Consider the following 17,756-nt stretch of genomic DNA (forward strand, 5'->3'; position numbering starts at 1 on the left):
ATTTTTTTAATTAAAAAGAAGATGAAGGATATAAATTAAATCGAGATTAAAGTTAATTTGCATTAATGTATTACTTGAATCTCGGTTTCTACTTACTTTTTATCTATTTTTAGTGTAAAAATTAGAAAAAGATGAGGATTGAGTCGAGATTGAAATTAACGGACGTCGCTTGGAGATTGACGTGGACGCGAATTGTGATTCGCACATGGAAACGCGCCATGCGGACGTCGGTAACGGTCACCCGGGTACATATGGTCCCGCATGTGACGCCGTCGCATGTTTTTGCCGTTCGTGTATGAAAACAGTCTCGTTGACAATCGTCGCCCGCAGTCCACCGGTGCACGCGTCCACCTTGTTGGCTGGAGGACATAGCTGGAGGAGACACGGCTCGCCCGTCTACGGAGGACGATTGAGAGACGCTGCCGCTATTGCGCCGCTCACTTAGCTTATGTACGTTATATGCATTAGTGTCGAAATTAGTATTGGGAAGGTAACTGGTTGTCAGGCGGACGGTCGCTGAGAGGCGTTTCAAAATTTTCGAAGATGAGCGACGATCAGACGAACGAGCAAAGCCCGACTGCAGAGGTAAGACGCGAAATTCACCAAGTGGAAAACGAATAAAATTTGAATCGAGGGATAAAATTATTTAACCAACATCGTAGCTTATTGTAAATTAAATTTCGAACGTTCGATCGTTTGATGAGTTTATCATCAACGTGAAATTGTCAAAGAGAATGACAATATTTTGTTTCATTATTACAAAATTGTTGCTCCGTAGAAAATCATTTGTAATTAATGTATTACACTGGAGCGACTCCCTATTTTGCACTGCATTATTATGCGTAAATGTGAAATACATTTAGAAATAGCGTTTGCGTTTCTATTTGAAACTTATGTGATGTTCTAAGCATAAATGTTAGAATTGTCCAATAATGATAGATGAGTGTCATATATATTAATATGAATTTCAGTGCAAGATTGAGAAAATGCACATAACTAGAAATAATTTTTTATAAAAGTTTTATTTTTATGAAACTATTCATTCATATAACTAGACACAATTACATATAAATGGACCTTCATTGAAGATTTTATTCTAGTTGTCGTCAAGCGATATAGAAAAATTGGAAGAAGCAAAATTAAAAGCAAAGTTCCCAAATGCAACCGGTCGACCGTTTGGTGGTCATTCTGCATTTTTGCAGAAAAGACTAGCTAAAGGGGTAAATATATAAATCTATTAATTTTTGTTTTAGAATTTCGGTATTATATATAGATAATTATATATTTCTTCTAAATCTTTTATTTCCATTGTTTATTCAAATGATTAATAATTTGAATTTTTTAGCAAAAATATTTCGATTCTGGGGATTATCAAATGGCAAAACAAAAATCTGCAGCTAAGCCAAAGCCAGCTGGTGTTCTGCCAACAGGAGACGCTATACCAACACCAGAAACAGTACCTCAGCGAAAAACATCTATTATTCAACAAAAATTCAATACATCAACAACATCTTCCTAAGTAATTTCTGTCATTTTTTAAAATATATTTTGTTTAGCCCTTAATTTGGATGCTGGAGTAACATGATACAATCATAAATAATTAGAGTTTGAAATAATTTTATTCTTGAAAATTTTTTAAAATAAATACAGTATCAATTTCTTTAGAAGACTAACTATTTTTTAACTGTTTATTCTCAGAATAGCAACTGTAATGAAACAAGTGTTCTATACGTATGTGCCACAGTGCTATATAAGTTTTATAATATATGCAAGTAAACTAGTATCCAGCTTGACATTATGTTCTTCTTAATTGTCTGTTATTCAGATAATTTCATTTTGGAGATTAATTTTATTTGATTTACAGTAAAGAATTAAGGATAAGAAGATTGCACAGATTATATTATTAACCAGCAATAAATATGCATTCTAAGTGCACATATGTAAAAACTTATATTCAGGATACGAGAAAAGTACATAAGTAATAATGATAAATGTGTAACAACAAGAGAATTTATCTTGGTGATGTATCATGATAATTTACATATAATCTATATTATGCATGATAGTAAGATTGAGAGTAAGAAGATATACAGATCTGCATTTTCAAAGCTGCTGTGATGCACTCTTAGTAAGACTATTTTCTTATATAAAAAAAATCATATTTACTGTAAAAATCTGTAATATGAACATAATAATTTTAAACGTAACTACAGTTTTGTTTATTGTAAACTACATTTAGTAATATATTGCAAGTATAAAATCTTCTATCATTTATTTTGACCTTTCCATTACATAATTTTTCTCTACAATAACATATGATTAATTATTAAATAAATTATTAAAAATTGTTTGATTTAATAGTTTTAAATATCATAATTTATAAATTATAAGAGAAATTGGAAAAAAAAATATGGAAAAAAAAATATAAGAAGAATTGGAGAATTGGAGAAATAATAAAAGAGATTATATTTTCGATCATATATTTCGATATTTTCGAAATCATGATTTTTTTTTTAATACTTTTTGAAATCCTATTTATATGATATTTATATGAAAAGCATATAATTTATATAATATTTTATTTGTGTATAACAATATAATTAAAAAATAAAAGTATCTTAGATATATGAATCACTAAGATTATTATGATTACTTTCTATGTTTTTTATAGTACAAGATATATAACCCTCAAAAAAAATGTATACATATATAAAATATTTATAAATATCTATATATCTCTGTATAAGAGAGACTTACATCGATGTAATTGTTTTTTAATTAACCTAGGAAGTTAATTAAAATATGTTAAAAAAATGTCTCATTTTTATGACATGGAATATTTTACATACTATAGTACTGATATAAACTTATTATATTCTTATATATTTCATAATTAATGATGATGAAAACCCATTTTTTTAATAAAGCACGCTCTTTATGATATTAATATATAATTTCATTGATACATTTTATCTATCAGATCAGCATATTTCTTTAAAACTATGTTCTTTCTGAGTTTTAATGTAGGTCCTAATTCACCAGTTGGAATTGAAAAGTCATGAGGAAGAATTTCAAATTTTTGGACTTTTTGAGCATTACTTATAGCTTGCATATTTGCTCTAGTAATTGCTTTGCTGATTTCATCATATATCTAAAAGAGCAAGAAATATTTTAATAATAGCATTTTGCAATATTTAAAGATTGTCTGTTTAGTTTTGACTCAATTGAAGAATAAATATTTTTTGTTTTTATACAGTATATACAAAATGATATTACTAATTGTAAATCTTTTCTAAAATATCTGAAACTTACGAGTGGATCACGAGTATTTATGATTTCTTTAACAGTTGTGGCATGACTACCAATAGATTTTGCCCATTTTAATACATCTGGGTTTAGCGTATCTAAAGGCTCACCAGTATTTTCATTCATATCGCTCTGAAAGAAAAAACATACAAAACAAATATGTATTCAAAAGTTTAATATGCATTTGAATGTTTTTTTGTATTTTTGTATGGTACCTTAAGCGTGACAAGGACTATTAAGTATTTTCTTCTATCTCCAACTACCATGACATTACTTAAATATGGTAATTCTGACAAAATCGCTTGCTCTATATTGTATGGTGCAACGTTTTCACCTCCACTTGTTATTATAAGTTCTTTTATTCTACCTGCGGATGTATAAGAAAGTATTATCATATTTACTGAAAATATGTTTATTATCATATTTACTGAAAATATGTATGTAAATTAATTTTAAAACACATACAAAACATATTATTACATAATAAGTATTAATATGTGGCAATAGGCAAAAAGCAATGCTTACCAGTAATATGCAAAATTCCTTTGGAATCAAATTTGCCAAGATCACCACTGTGTAACCAGCCATTTTTATCTTTAGTTTCTGCGGTTTTCTCTCGATCATTTAAATAACCCATAAATATATGTCGTCCACCCATACAAACCTCTCCTTCACCATGTTCATCTATATTGTCTAATTTTGTATATGTTCCAGGTAAAGGGTGTCCTACACCATTCAAACTAATGAAAAATGAATGAAAAATCTTATTATAAATAACATAATTTTAATTTATTAAATAATAAATTAAAAACGAATTTGTACTATGAATTCAATAAATTCATAATAAATAAAAAGAATAAAAGAAGATACAATTTACCTGTATTCTTTATAATTGATTAGTGTATGAGCACCACCACTTTCGGACATTCCATAAGCCTCTACTAGAGGCATATCTAAACTCATGAAATATCTTTTAAAATCTATATTTATGGGTGCTGCTGCAGTAACGTATACTCGACATTTATTTAGACCTAATGCTGTCTTCACTTTATTAAAAACAAGCCATTTCGCAAAGATATAGCCCCAGTGTTTATAATCTACACCGTTTAGTTTATTCGTGTAATAATGAAGTCCTTGCGCTTTTGCCCATTTAGCAATCCAGATTTTTATCGCGCCGTTGCTACGCGCTTTCTCTTGCATTTTCTCTTGTATTTTCTCCCATACTCTAGGCACCCCTAGGAAAAGAGTCGGTTGCGCCACAACCAATGTATTTATCAACGTACCCTTTAGCGCGTTTTGATCAGCGAAGTATACCGTAGTTGCCATGTATATATTTGCTATGATATCAACTAGCTAGAATTAACAAGATAATACATTATTACAATCCAATTTTTTAAATTACTGTTATAAATATTTAAATATAATTTGTATAATTTACCACGTCGCTAAGATATTTTTATTTCAGATATTGAAATATAGTTTTGTATTTAAAAAAAAATCTCACCTGTGCCGCAACATGAGACAATGGCAAATAGCTCACTATGACTTCTGTTTTTTCTTTTATTTGTAGTGAATGAATTAATAATCGACAGTTATGCAAGATATTGTCATGGTTTAACATTACAGCTTTTGGATTTCCGACTGTTCCCGACTGTAAAATAATTGCAACTTAAGAGAATGATACATTAAATATCATGTCAGTACTGATTTAACATAACGAATTACATACCGTGTATACTAAAATGCAACATTCATTTACTCCAATTGTCTTCAACACAGATAATAATTTATCGTCTCTTTCCTTTTTACCTATATTCAATACATCGTCCCACTGAGAAACAATAAATAGATAATAAAGAAAGATAATAAATTGTGTATATATATATATATATATATATATATATATATATATATAAAATAGAAAGATAATAAATTGTGTATATATATATATATATATATATATATAAAGATATTAGACATGTAGAGTAATTAACAAAAAAGTATATAGTAATTGATCTACGCACGCTCAAAACATCATTTTCGGTAGGTATGCCATCGTATTGAATAATTGCCTTCAGGAAGGGCAAATTGTGCTTTATTTGCAAGATTTTCTTTAGTTGTTTCGTATCTTCTACGACTATAATATTTGCCTTACTATGCTCCGCGCAATATTCGCACGCTTCCGGAGAATTCGTGGTATAAATTCCCGCAGCGAAACCACTGAAAAATACAATGAGCTATTTATTTACAAATCGAGAAAGTAAAAATAGATGTCGTTAAAGATATCGTATTTGTTATTGTCTTATCAATAATATCGATGATCACATCAGTGATAATATGCAAATAATATGCGTAAATTATATGTGATAAACAATTTAAATTTTTTTACCCTGCGTATATAGCCGCGAGGTCGGCAATAAACCATTCTGGACTATTGAAACCTATTATGCAAACGCTGTGATATCGCTCCAAGCCTAGTTTTAGAAATGCTTTCGCGACAGTTCTTACAATAGATTCATATTCTCTGTAATATAAATTAACAAAGTTATTGATTAGTAAATCGTAGTAAATCTAATTGCCGAATTTATCTTAAACCAATTTGAAAACAGAGAAAAAAAAGTTTGTACAGGAAACAACTTTTATATTTCACAAGACTATAAGTAAAGGAATTAGAAGTCTTATTAGTTTATCTGTATTACTGTATTTATTGATTTTTACTTATAACTTTTCTTATACATACTGGAAAGTATATGTAGTTCTTTTGCCGTTGGAATCAGGTCTAGAGACCAACGCAATATGATCGGGATAAAGTTTCGCTGTCTTAGTAAAAACTCCAGGAATTGACAGTGGCATACATGAATTGCACCCATTGCTATCCAACTTGATTCGTATTCTGCCATTGGCTTCACATGTGATATCCGTATCTGCAGATAATACTTGATCAGGTCCTGAAAATATTCAAATAGTTTCTTGCGTAAAAATTATCTGTGCAAAAATCTATTTTTTTTATATAAATATTTCCATATGAGTAAACTGTTTTATTATTTTCACAAAAGATCTGATATTAAAAACTGACGCCAACTTTTAATTTTATTAAAATAAGAATCTTATAGAATAAACAGATTTTATTATAGAAAACTAATATCAATTTATAGTTGTCAGAAAAATCTAATATAATTATTATACTTGTGTCTATAAAAATATTCAAAATTCTGATGTGTGAAATAGTACTAAATTTAAATTATTAATATATCAAAAATTAGTACTAGTTATTTATAATTGTTAGTAAAATTTAATATAATTATTATATTGATGTCTTTGTATTAAATTAAAAACTAATACCTAATAGTAGTAAGTGGCGATAAAATTTCATATAATTATTATCGTTGATAACCATTATAAAAAGTTTAACTAACAAGAACTTAATTTCAAATCATTTCATTGTATAATGTATATAATTTTATCGACACGTAAAAACTTGGCGTGAGTCTCTTGATTAAAAGATTTAGGGAAAAAAATAATCTTAAGGAGAAGAGATAAAAAAATATAAACATTGTTGTAAATAAAATGTTATCATTTACAAAACAGGATGTTAAGTAACGATAATATGTTATGATAATACGTTAGTATAACTTTTGAGACTGAGTAAAATAACTTTTGAGACTGATTATAAAGAAGAAATCAATAAATTTAATTACTCATGCAAGAGAAACAAGAGTTCTTCGAATATATTATGACAGACTTACCATCGAATCCAGTTTCGCTAGCCGATGCATATCGAATGGATTGATTCATCTGCAAAAAATTTAATTTGTTTGTGAAATTTAATAATATAAATTTTATTAACGTGTTATGATATTAATCAACATTAATATTAATTTTTTAATAATTATTGAGAGAAGAGTATCTTTTCGATTTGGCCGTATCGATGGTTATTATTGTATGTATTAACGCAGAAGATTCTAGAGAACTGCTTAACGAACAATCCAACATTACATAACAATTAATGCATTGTAATATTTTTACAGCGCAGTGTTTGAAGCATTATAAAATCTTGTAAGACTTTTGCAATTTTATATCTTGATAATATTTATATGTACTTTATAATATAGTGATTGACGAAGTAAATTATGTTTATATATTTAGTGATATGTTTGATATAAATAAAAATTTTGAATAATACAAAAATTATGAATATAAATTATTTATATCATTATTTAAAATGTTTATATATTTTGTGCCATAATGAAAATATTTCGTGCTTTATGGAATATTGAGCTTATGTGTTATATGAAACAAAAAATAAAAAAATAAACTTGGTTAAAAAAATAATGAATTTGTTTATTTCCTGAATGCAATTAACGTTTACATAACATTCGTGCTTGATAAAATATATGGATACATAAAATAGATAGAATTTTAATTGAGTTATATTAAGCATAATTGCAAAGAAGTCCGATAAATATTGTACTTCTCGGACTTCTCATAGTATGCGTTTTTACACGTTTTTACGTTTTTTTATACAAATTGAATATCTCTTAATGATTTAATGATTGACGTACGTTCTTTTTTTTTTTAATTGTACCTTATCATCCCGTGTAAATCCATTTATGACTCCGTATGACTGTGTGATGTCCTGAGACATTTTATCTGAAATAATAACAAAAAAGAAAATGATAAAGCATTTGTCAATCCTTTGGAGGAGTACGCCACAATAACATTAAAAAAAATTTTTTTTACACTTTTCGGAAAAGTGATATCTTAGAAGTGTGCTCCTTCAAGATTTTAATAAAATTTAAAGTATTTTTCAAATTGTATAAGATAATATAAAGCGTATCTCTTGCATATTGGTTAATCGTTTAAAACGACTTTTAATCTGAGCCTTATTCAACCCTGTTTAAGGCTACAAAAATTCTCTCGATCATGTAATCAATTAAATTTGTTTTGATGATTTATTATGATAAATTCGATTAATAAGTAATCAATACTGAAACTTTAAATGCGTTTTTCCCAAAACTACTTTTCAACTGGCGACGTTTAAAATTAGATAGAACAATTTTTAATTGATTTAAAATTTCAAGAGTAACTTCACAAAAGGAATAATTTCAAGCGTAAGAATTTTTTTTATTTCTTAGTTTCTCAGGATAAGATGTTTAAAGATGTCAAAATGAAATTTAAAATTTTTTTTAAACCGCTATATTATGATAAAATGGTGCAATTTTTATAAAAATATATTTTATAAGATGATCGTAGTTTTTAACAACTTTTATAATAAATTTGTGGAGATATAAAAAATTGGAATTATGTAATTTTCAAATTGAATGTTTAAAATCGAATCGTTTCAAAAATAATTCATAGTGCATAGTACACAAGTGCATAGTACATAGTACATAGTGCACAAAGAGGAATTAATAAGAGAAAAATGGATATACAAAATTTAATATATCCAGAATATAAGAAATATTGGAAATGATATTATGATAATTGCATATAATTTGTGCATAAGTTCTGCTTCTAACATGAATTATCTGCTTCTATATATAAAATGAAAGCGACATCAAATATTTGAAGATGAAAGAAGATGGATGAAAAATAAAAGTTTAAACATTTTTGAAGAATTACATTTAGAAATTATATAATGTTGTTTACAAGTTGTAAAATAACGAAGTCGGAATCTTCATTTTATCACTTACGTCAGAAGCAAATCACAATCGATTATAATACATTATATATACATAGATGAATTAACATGATCGTTAAAGTAAGCAAACACCGAAACGGTAAAGAACTGATAAAAAAACTGTAAAGAATGACGATAAGGAAATGAACTTGTTCAAATGTGCAATACATCAGTCAATTCTAAAATGCAAAACAATATAAAATCAGTGTCAGATCAAGTCAAATGAATTCACAGCTAATTGCATAATTTTTTACACGTGCATTAACGATGTGATCCGTTATTCAATCTATAAAAGAAACTGAATGTCCAATTTACGTCTTACGTACAAATTTATGTTCAAATAATAAAAAATATATAAATAATAAAAAATATAAAAAATGCAGGATGTTTTTACATTGTTACTTTTAAAAATTTAATATCATCATTTATTAATCATTTATTAATCCATAAATATTAATATTTTCTTCATATTTGTATCAATATACATATAGGCTAAGAAAAAGAAAAACAGAATTTCCAAGATGTTGAATATTGAAGATATATTACATAGACTTAAATTAACTATGCAAAAAATCATGCTTAATCATTGACTGTAAGATCAATATTATCAAGACATCATAATTTTATATATGAAAACAACGATGATTATGTTCTAGAACAATGATTGTCTCCTATAAATCAATATTTTTTGAAAATGCAAAAGATAAATGCAATAAATGCGCAGGAAGCAATTATTCGCGGAAAGTTACTTCGTTAAATCGCATTAAAGCAAAAATGCCAACAATATGCTTGCATTTACATATTAATTAGAGATTTTTTTATATTTTCCATTTCCGATTCTATCTATTGTATGTATAGTAGTAGTATTTATGGTTCGATAGTGAATAAATAATTTGAAGACAAATCACGTCATTTCTTTGCATGAATTGTTAAATTATATGTCATTCATTGTTAAACTATTACGTTAGGAAAAACGTTTATAATTTCAGTTTATAATTTATACTTATTATAATTTATATTTATAGTTTATTATTTATAGTAAAATTGATTGTCTAGCAATTATTCAAATAGACTGAAAAATAATAATACCTATTATTGCTTATTTGCAAAAAGCTTTAAAAAGAGAAGAATAAAAATTAATGTGGTATTAAGAGAGAGAAGTATGACCTTTTATAAAAAAAATTTATAATTTCTTTTTAAACATTTTTAAAAAAAACTTTCCTTAGAATTTTTTATTAGATCTAGAAAAATTATAGAAGAAATATTACAAAAAGTAAATATTAAAAAATGCGATTATTTGAAGTAGTTGAATATTCTTTGTAGAAAAAAGGGCTTTTTATGAAATTTTTGTTGATTAAATTTTTTATGTATGTCACGTCTTTCAAAACGTTTGCTTCTTCTTGATTATTTAATTTGTACTTTGTCTTTTTATTCTAATAAATATAATTTAAAATAATTATATTTATTTAAATGATGTTGAAAAAGATTCATAAATAAATATTTGTCAAAAAATGTACTTATTTATTTACTTAGAATTAGCTACTAAAAATTAAACACATGATTACTCTGTTGGTTTCAATGCTCTCATAATTGAGCATATTTTATATAGTAGATTTTCATAATAAGCTGTTGTTGTTTTAAGCTATTATTATCACTGTTTTTTTTAAGAGAAGACATTCCCATAGAAGCGTTATAGATTTAAAATTAAGTTATTTTTGTACCGAATACAAAATGTTTATATGCTCAATTTGAGAATTATAATGTGGCGATAAAAAATATACAAATAAAAGATTTTTATTTGTATATGACTAAATTATAAATACAAATGTGCGATTTTCTGCTATATCTTCTAACGAACGCTTTATTGACATCAATTTTGTCAATTTATTTTATCTTTAGCTTATTTTTTATTTTATATATCTACTTAATTAATATTAATACAAAATATTATATTAATATTAATACAAAATAATTATCATGTTTAAAAAGAATTTTATCAATTAACAAGATGTATGTAAGAGATATGTAAAAATTATAGAATGATATTGAATGGAAAAATTATAAAATACACAACACACATGTAAATATTATCATTGTGTGAAATGTTAAATGTTCTGTCATAATATTTAAACAGGAAACAAAAAATTGCTGATAATTATGCACTATATTGTAATCTCATTTATATTTGTGATATTATTAAAGTGTTGTATATGTAAGATGATATTAAACGTCGGTGGAGACGTGGTTTCTTATTCATTACATGACGTTGGAAAAACGAATGTCACTTTATTGCATAAGAGCGCAAAACGTTCAATTAATGTATGATTTGTAGCTTGAAACAGAAATAAAGCGATACAGCGATAAATAGTATAAATAATGACAATGAATAGTAACATTGTTTACAAACGCAGTATCTAAATCTGATTTTCATATATCTATATTATTAATGTTATTTAAATATTTGTAAAATATAAATTATTAAAAGTATTATATCTCAAAATTTTATCCTTTAAAAAGATATCCTTTAAAAAGACATTAAAAGATTTGTAAGATCCTTTAAAAAGATAAAAGATTTAAAAAGATTTTATCCTTTAAAAGAGAAACATTTTTAATTTTACATAGCTTTTTGGAAAAATCAAATATATCTATATATTTTAATATAAGTCATAGAATTGTCGTGATTAATTGATAAATAATAGAAGGGGAAAGCAAAGAAAATATATATTAAAAATTCTCAATAATTATAATATATGAAACTGTTATATTAATTTTTCGAATAAATTTTTATTGTTCTTGAAACAAATGTATCTTTCATGAACGATTATTTTAATATATTATGCCATATTTTGCATGCAAAATTTTTAAAAGTTTATGACATATTTTTTTAAATAAAAACTATAATATATAATAATATATAAATAAATTTTGATTTTCCTTGACTTTGATAGTACGTATCGATTTTCTTTTTATTTTTAACTCTTACATATGCAATCTATTATATATAAATATATAAAAATATAAAAAAATATATAAATTGAGAAAACAAATTATTACGTGATTGAAATGATTAGATAAAATAATTAAAAATAGAATATTATGAAGTGCAGAGAGAAGTTATATACAAATCAAAACAAGTTTCCAAGTATTTCAAAAATTGAAGATATGAATGGATTTATGAAAAAATTGATAAGCGATTTTTTCAAGTCATATTTCAAGCAAATCTGTCATCTTTTTTAATTTAATTTTATTATTAAATTTTTTTTATAGCATTATATTGTTGAAACAATTTTTCTTTATCTTTTTTAAAAATATGATAATAAGGTAATAAAAACTGAAAAGAAGAAGAAATTTCTTATTTTCAAGTTGGATATGAGGAGAGTTAAATGTTTGATATGCCATAAAATTAATGTCAGTTTATTGAAATTCATCGTATCATAACATATAATTCATATTATATTTATCATTCACATTGTAAGTAAGTCTGCACAGACTATAACACGTAGAAAATATTATGATAATATTCAGATAATTTATAGAAAATTAAAAGCTCGGTATTTGTATTCCTTCCACATGTTATGGTTCGTTTGACTATTGTGAATCCTGAAGTCTCATTAATGATAAGTAATTATACTACACTATGACTTGCGAAATGTTATTGTGCAGATATTTATCCTATATGTTAAATTTAATTGCTGTAACATCTTGTTAGAAAAATTAGTGATAATAGACATTGAAAAATTATTTGGAAACATTTAAATTAGGTCAAGATATATAGCGCATGTTGAAATAGAAAACTCAAAAACTAAATATATATATATATATATATATATATATATATATATATATGATATGTAATTTACATTTAATATATTTTTATTTGTTTAATGAGTTGTTTAAAACATTATCATGTTTATAAACATTATCATATTTATGAATCATCTTCATCACATGTATAAAATATACATTTATATTAATGATATAATAATTTTTTAAGTGTTTTGTTAATAGAAAATCTTTAAAATAAAATGTGCATTATTCACAAAATAGAAATTTAATTATTTTCTTTAAGTCTCAGATAAAACGAAACACAAAATAGTAAATGTCTTAAATGAAAATATTTTCATATACATTTTATTTCATTATTCAAATACATTTTATGATGTGAAATATTATATTCTTTTATTTTATTCAAGCACACTTTAAATATTTTTATTATTTAGAATTCTCAGCTTTTTGATATTTGGAATCAGCAATTTGATTATATTTGAAATATCCGGATAATTGAGTATTAACAACATTAAAAAAGTGGATTTTGTTTGTTTTGAAACGTCTGGATGATAAGAAAAACCTCAAATACAGATAAAATTCAACGGATAATTATTTACGCCTTATTTACTGCGCTTGACTCCTAACACCCTTGTTGTTATTTTTATTAAAAAAATGTACTGCAATATATAAATCTGAAACAAAAATAGTAATTTATGCTATTTTGTTGTATCGATTATGACCAGTCAATACTTACTAGAACGCTTTAAGTTAATTGCTGTATGTTACAACAGTATGAGATACACAGTATGAGGTTATAGCATCATATGAAACATTAATGCATGTCAATGCGTCGTTTCCTTGATAAGAATACAAGTATAAGAATATGTGAAAGAAGCTATGAAAAGACAAATCATTTTGCATATATTGCTTTTTTCATTCAACTTTTTTAACTAATTTGATATCGATTTTTTTTTTTTGAAATTATAATCATTCTTCTGCAACCAAATTTTTTAAACTATAAAAATTTAAATATTTGTATTAATTAAGTAATTTCAAAAATAGATAATAAAATTTATGTTAATTTTATTATGTTGATTTTATTTTAAATAAATGATAACTCAAGTGTTATTTTTAATCGTGCAAAAATTATTTAACGTTATATTTTAAATGTTTTTATAAAATCTATGTCTTTTAAATGTTCTAAAATCTAAAGTCTGATTAAATATTTAATCAAAAAACAGTTTTATTGCATATCAAATTCAGTTACATATATTATGTTTATGAAGTAGAAATAAACAGAATAATTATCCTTACGTCAAAATTATGATTGCTGAATAAATTTGCTGATGATGAATAAATTTTTATAATTTTTAAAATTATCTTAAAGTTGTTTTTTACATTATTATTATTATTAGAAGTTAGCAAAGATTAACATTGACGCATATGATAAGATTTATTAAATTTTAAACATGAAGATAAGGCATTTTTATTGCATTTAAATTAGATGGGATTATTATTAGATATTAATATTGACGCACATGATAAAATTTAACAAAATTTTAAACATGAAAATAGGATGTTTTTATAATTTAAGGCATAATTTAAATTAGAAGACAAAAATATAGATTAAATAAAATAAGAAATAAGTAAAAGGATACTTTTACCACATACTGATTGAGAAATAATCATAGGAATTTAAACTGGTTACTGATTAAAAATTAACTGATTATGAACTAAAACTGGTTATTAGAATAAGTTATGACTATAGTATAACAAGTATGTCGGATATTCTGATTATCACAAAAAATTTGCTATTTTTGCAAAAATGTCTTAAATTACTTTGATTATTTATTGATAACCGTAACAAAAAATAAAATGCAAAGACGTCATTCCTCTCTTATAGATGTCAGAAAATATAATGTAATTAAAATAGAAAGAGAAGATATAGTTTATAAATATCTGATAATTAAATATGGTTTCCATCTCACATCACATAAATATAATTATCGGCCATTAAAAAAAAGTTATTAAATTTATTTTTTATTGATACATAAATATATGTCAACAATATAATGACCTGTATTTTACCTGTATTATATAATTACTTGTATTTGCTAGATTATTTTATCGCTGCGTAGAAATAAGTGATTCAATAGATTGCGACGAATGCTTGTACATGTTCCAATGGCGTTAAAATATATAACATATTTCAAGGATTGAGAGTTTAAAAGCCTTATTGAATTACAATTTACTAATCCATATTTATAAAAAAATTAATGTTAATGAGGCTTAATTAATTATTCTTTTTATTATACATATTTGTAAGGTACATAATGCGCTTAGTGACAGAAACAGTCTAAAAAGTAATTGGAAAGATTATATTTCAAATAATTGAAAAAGATGAAAAAGATTATGTAAAATATTTTATTAAATTAGTTTATTCATGTATATGTGTATTTATAATGATTCAAAATAGATGAATAAAATAAAAACTAAAAAGCTAGTACAGATAAACAAATATAAAATTGTAAGAAAATATGAATTCTATAATTCTATTGAAATTTTAAAACTGTTCGCTGGAAAATAATTAATTGCTTTCAAACTTTACAAAATTTATAAGTGCAAAAAATTTTTTTTTAAGATGTTTTAATATTTTTAATTTAATTTTAAATCGAATATGAAATTTTTAATAAAATTTTATGTACAGTACAAGTATAACCTACAATACAAGTATAACTTGTACAGTATAACCTTTTTTATCAGAAAGAGAATTCGCTTCGCGAATTTCTTTATTACGATAATCTTTTATAATAATTAAAATCTAAAATTCTTTATGTCACATGCGAATAATAATACGTAAAAGAATCTTTGATTTTTTTATATTTTTATTTCTCTTTTTTAATTTCAATCTTTTCAAATTTTTTAATATTTTTGAGAATTTTGTAATAAGTTTCTCTCTCTTTCTCTCTCTTAGAGAGTAGGCATGCCGTTCAATCGAATTTTATAACTTGGATATATAAATTTTTTTTGTTTTTGTTTTTAATTTTTTTTTTTCATTTATTACTCGTAGATACTGAATAAAATATTAAGACAAAGACTTTTGATATTCACAAAAGATATTATCCGTTACTTAGACCACTCACCTTATGATCTTTGCTTCTCAATTACTTAAACAGTTACCGCGTGCTCGAGCTACGTTCTGGAACACGAGTTAGATCACTCCGAACGGTATGAAAGCTCTTGCAATACTGCCTTTTCATGAGGAACTCAGTCTGTCTACGTCGATCACTCTCTATATATACTGTATACAAACTGACATCTGTAAGAGTATACGTTATCTTTATAGTTTTTCATATCGTAAAAAAAAATCTAATAAAAACAAGATTAAAACTGATTTATTCTTTTAATAGGAATTTTATAGGAATTTACTTATATTATTGTGTGATGATTTGATTAAATTAATGAATTTTCTGATAGATATTTTAAAAATGAGTTTTTAATCTTTTTAAAAATTTGATAATACGTTCTCTCTCTCAGAAAGTATGCATGCCGTTCAATCAAATTTTATAAATTTTTAACTCAGATGATATATAGATTTTTCTTATTTAACTAGTTTTTCATTTTTTTTTACTTATTACTTGTAAATACTGAATAAAATATTACAAATTATAGATTAAAATTTTTAATTAGAAATTATGTGATTTTATTATTATGTAAAAAAATGCAGTAAATTACATTTGACATGACATTTAATTATAATTGTTAATATTATTCCAGACAGGAAATAGGCAATAAATAAGTATTTATAGAATATATTTAATAGGAAAGAATTATACAGAATGTCTCGTTTTAATGGAAAAAATGAAATATTTTGAAAACGAAGCAATTGATAAAATGAATCAATTTCATAATTGTGGCCTCTCGAAACCCTTATTCAAAATATTTTTTCTAATTAATGCATTAGTCGCTGCGTTAGGAACAGTAGCAAATCTTTTTAATCCAGATTTGTTTAATTATGTTAGTTTGAAATGTTTCTTGTGAATTTATATTAGCGCATTAACGTATATTAGTTGCTGCATTACACTAGTAAATCTTTTCAATTCAAATTTGTTTAGTTTTATCAGTTTTAATAATTCGTCATGTACCAAATATTTTTTTCCCGTATAAAATATTTATTAATAAATATTTTTAAAAAAGTTAATAAAGCGATATTTTATTTCAATATATCACAATTATTTTTAATACATGAATAAAAATATTATTTATGTAAACAAATAAAATTAGACATTAGTATCGAATACAGTTTGCACATTTGATATCATATTTTATATTATATTTTTATATTAAGCATATATGAAAGTTAATTATTAATGAAAATTGAAAAACTGTTTTGATGAAAAATCGGATTAAAAAAGTATGTCTTATTCACTAGTTATTTTATTGAAATTAACTAATTGCATTTGTTAGACTACCAAAATTTATCGATTAATTAAGTTAATTGAAAAAGATGAAATTAGTTTAAATGAAAGTTTCTTAACTGTTTCAATATCGATTACAACTCTCAGCTATTTTAATTCTTTAACTTGTAAATGATATTGAGTTATTAATTTATAAAAAAAATTATTTGAAGTAGGATTATGTGTGAAAGAAGAGGGTTGGATGATTTATTTTTGTAAATTTTCAAATGCTAACGAATTTGACTTTTAAATTATACTGTTCAACAAAAAAAAGACATTAAAACAAGATAATCATATTTCGTAGTTTTTTGGAATACGAATTCGGTTTCCAAATTGTTCTTTTACAGCTTTTAAGAAATTTGCATTAAATTGACAATTAAATTTGCAAAAAAAGACATATTTTAACATATTTTGTTATATTATAACTACAATGTCTGAGTATTGAAGAAATTTTAAGAAATAATAATTTAATAGAAATTATAGTTATCAAGGTGTTGTTAAGATTTCTAGCCCTCAAAAAAAAATGTTTGCCATAATTAAATATG

General features: G+C 24.6%; 2 protein-coding genes across 4 annotated transcripts; one reads left to right on the plus strand and one right to left on the minus strand.

The window, feature by feature from the left end:
• Positions 1-204: 204 nt before the first annotated feature.
• endos (endosulfine alpha) lies at positions 205-4,178 on the plus strand. 2 transcript variants are annotated; one of them, XM_011634860.3, is made up of 4 exons: positions 205-585; positions 1,101-1,220; positions 1,346-1,519; positions 4,021-4,178. In XM_011634860.3, the coding sequence occupies exons 1-3, from the start codon at positions 544-546 to the stop codon at positions 1,517-1,519; spliced, it is 336 nt and encodes a 111-aa protein (XP_011633162.2). In that variant the 5' UTR covers positions 205-543; the 3' UTR covers positions 4,021-4,178. The 2 variants fall into 2 exon arrangements, with proteins under 2 accessions (XP_011633162.2, XP_011633161.2); XM_011634859.3 differs by lacking the exon at positions 4,021-4,178 and adding an exon at positions 1,865-2,260 and having other exon boundaries at positions 206-585.
• On the minus strand, positions 2,464-16,847 carry bgm (acyl-CoA synthetase bubblegum family member 1). Of its 2 annotated transcripts, none has more exons than XM_089080478.1 (13): positions 15,898-16,847; positions 7,892-7,956; positions 7,053-7,101; positions 6,047-6,230; positions 5,696-5,830; positions 5,331-5,526; positions 5,036-5,137; positions 4,811-4,957; positions 4,184-4,659; positions 3,832-4,046; positions 3,522-3,673; positions 3,313-3,438; positions 2,464-3,151 (listed from the first exon to the last, which is right to left on the minus strand). In XM_089080478.1, the coding sequence occupies exons 2-13, from the start codon at positions 7,949-7,951 to the stop codon at positions 2,957-2,959; spliced, it is 2,037 nt and encodes a 678-aa protein (XP_088936604.1). In that variant the 5' UTR covers positions 7,952-7,956; positions 15,898-16,847; the 3' UTR covers positions 2,464-2,956. The 2 variants fall into 2 exon arrangements, with proteins under 2 accessions (XP_088936604.1, XP_088936603.1); XM_089080477.1 differs by having other exon boundaries at positions 6,047-6,254; positions 15,898-16,843.
• Between the last annotated feature and the right edge of the window lie 909 nt (positions 16,848-17,756).

The sequence above is a fragment of the Pogonomyrmex barbatus genome, unplaced genomic scaffold (genome assembly GCF_055798465.1).
Source record: "Pogonomyrmex barbatus isolate J1 unplaced genomic scaffold, ASM5579846v1 scaffold3, whole genome shotgun sequence".
Taxonomy (NCBI): Eukaryota; Metazoa; Arthropoda; class Insecta; order Hymenoptera; family Formicidae; genus Pogonomyrmex; species Pogonomyrmex barbatus.

Coding starts and splice junctions, on each gene's coding strand:
- endos (XM_011634860.3), top strand. CDS start 544: ATGAGCGACGATCAGACGAACGAGCAAAGCCCGACTGCAGAG. Junction 586..1,100: donor AGCAAAGCCCGACTGCAGAG/GTAAGACGCGAA, acceptor ATTTTATTCTAG/TTGTCGTCAAGCGATATAGA. Junction 1,221..1,345: donor AGAAAAGACTAGCTAAAGGG/GTAAATATATAA, acceptor TGAATTTTTTAG/CAAAAATATTTCGATTCTGG.
- bgm (XM_089080477.1), bottom strand. CDS start 7,951: ATGTCTCAGGACATCACACAGTCATACGGAGTCATAAATGGATTTACA. Junction 5,831..6,046: donor AGAACTACATATACTTTCCA/GTATGTATAAGA, acceptor TTTATATTACAG/AGAATATGAATCTATTGTAA. Junction 4,660..4,810: donor TGTCTCATGTTGCGGCACAG/GTGAGATTTTTT, acceptor TGTTAATTCTAG/CTAGTTGATATCATAGCAAA.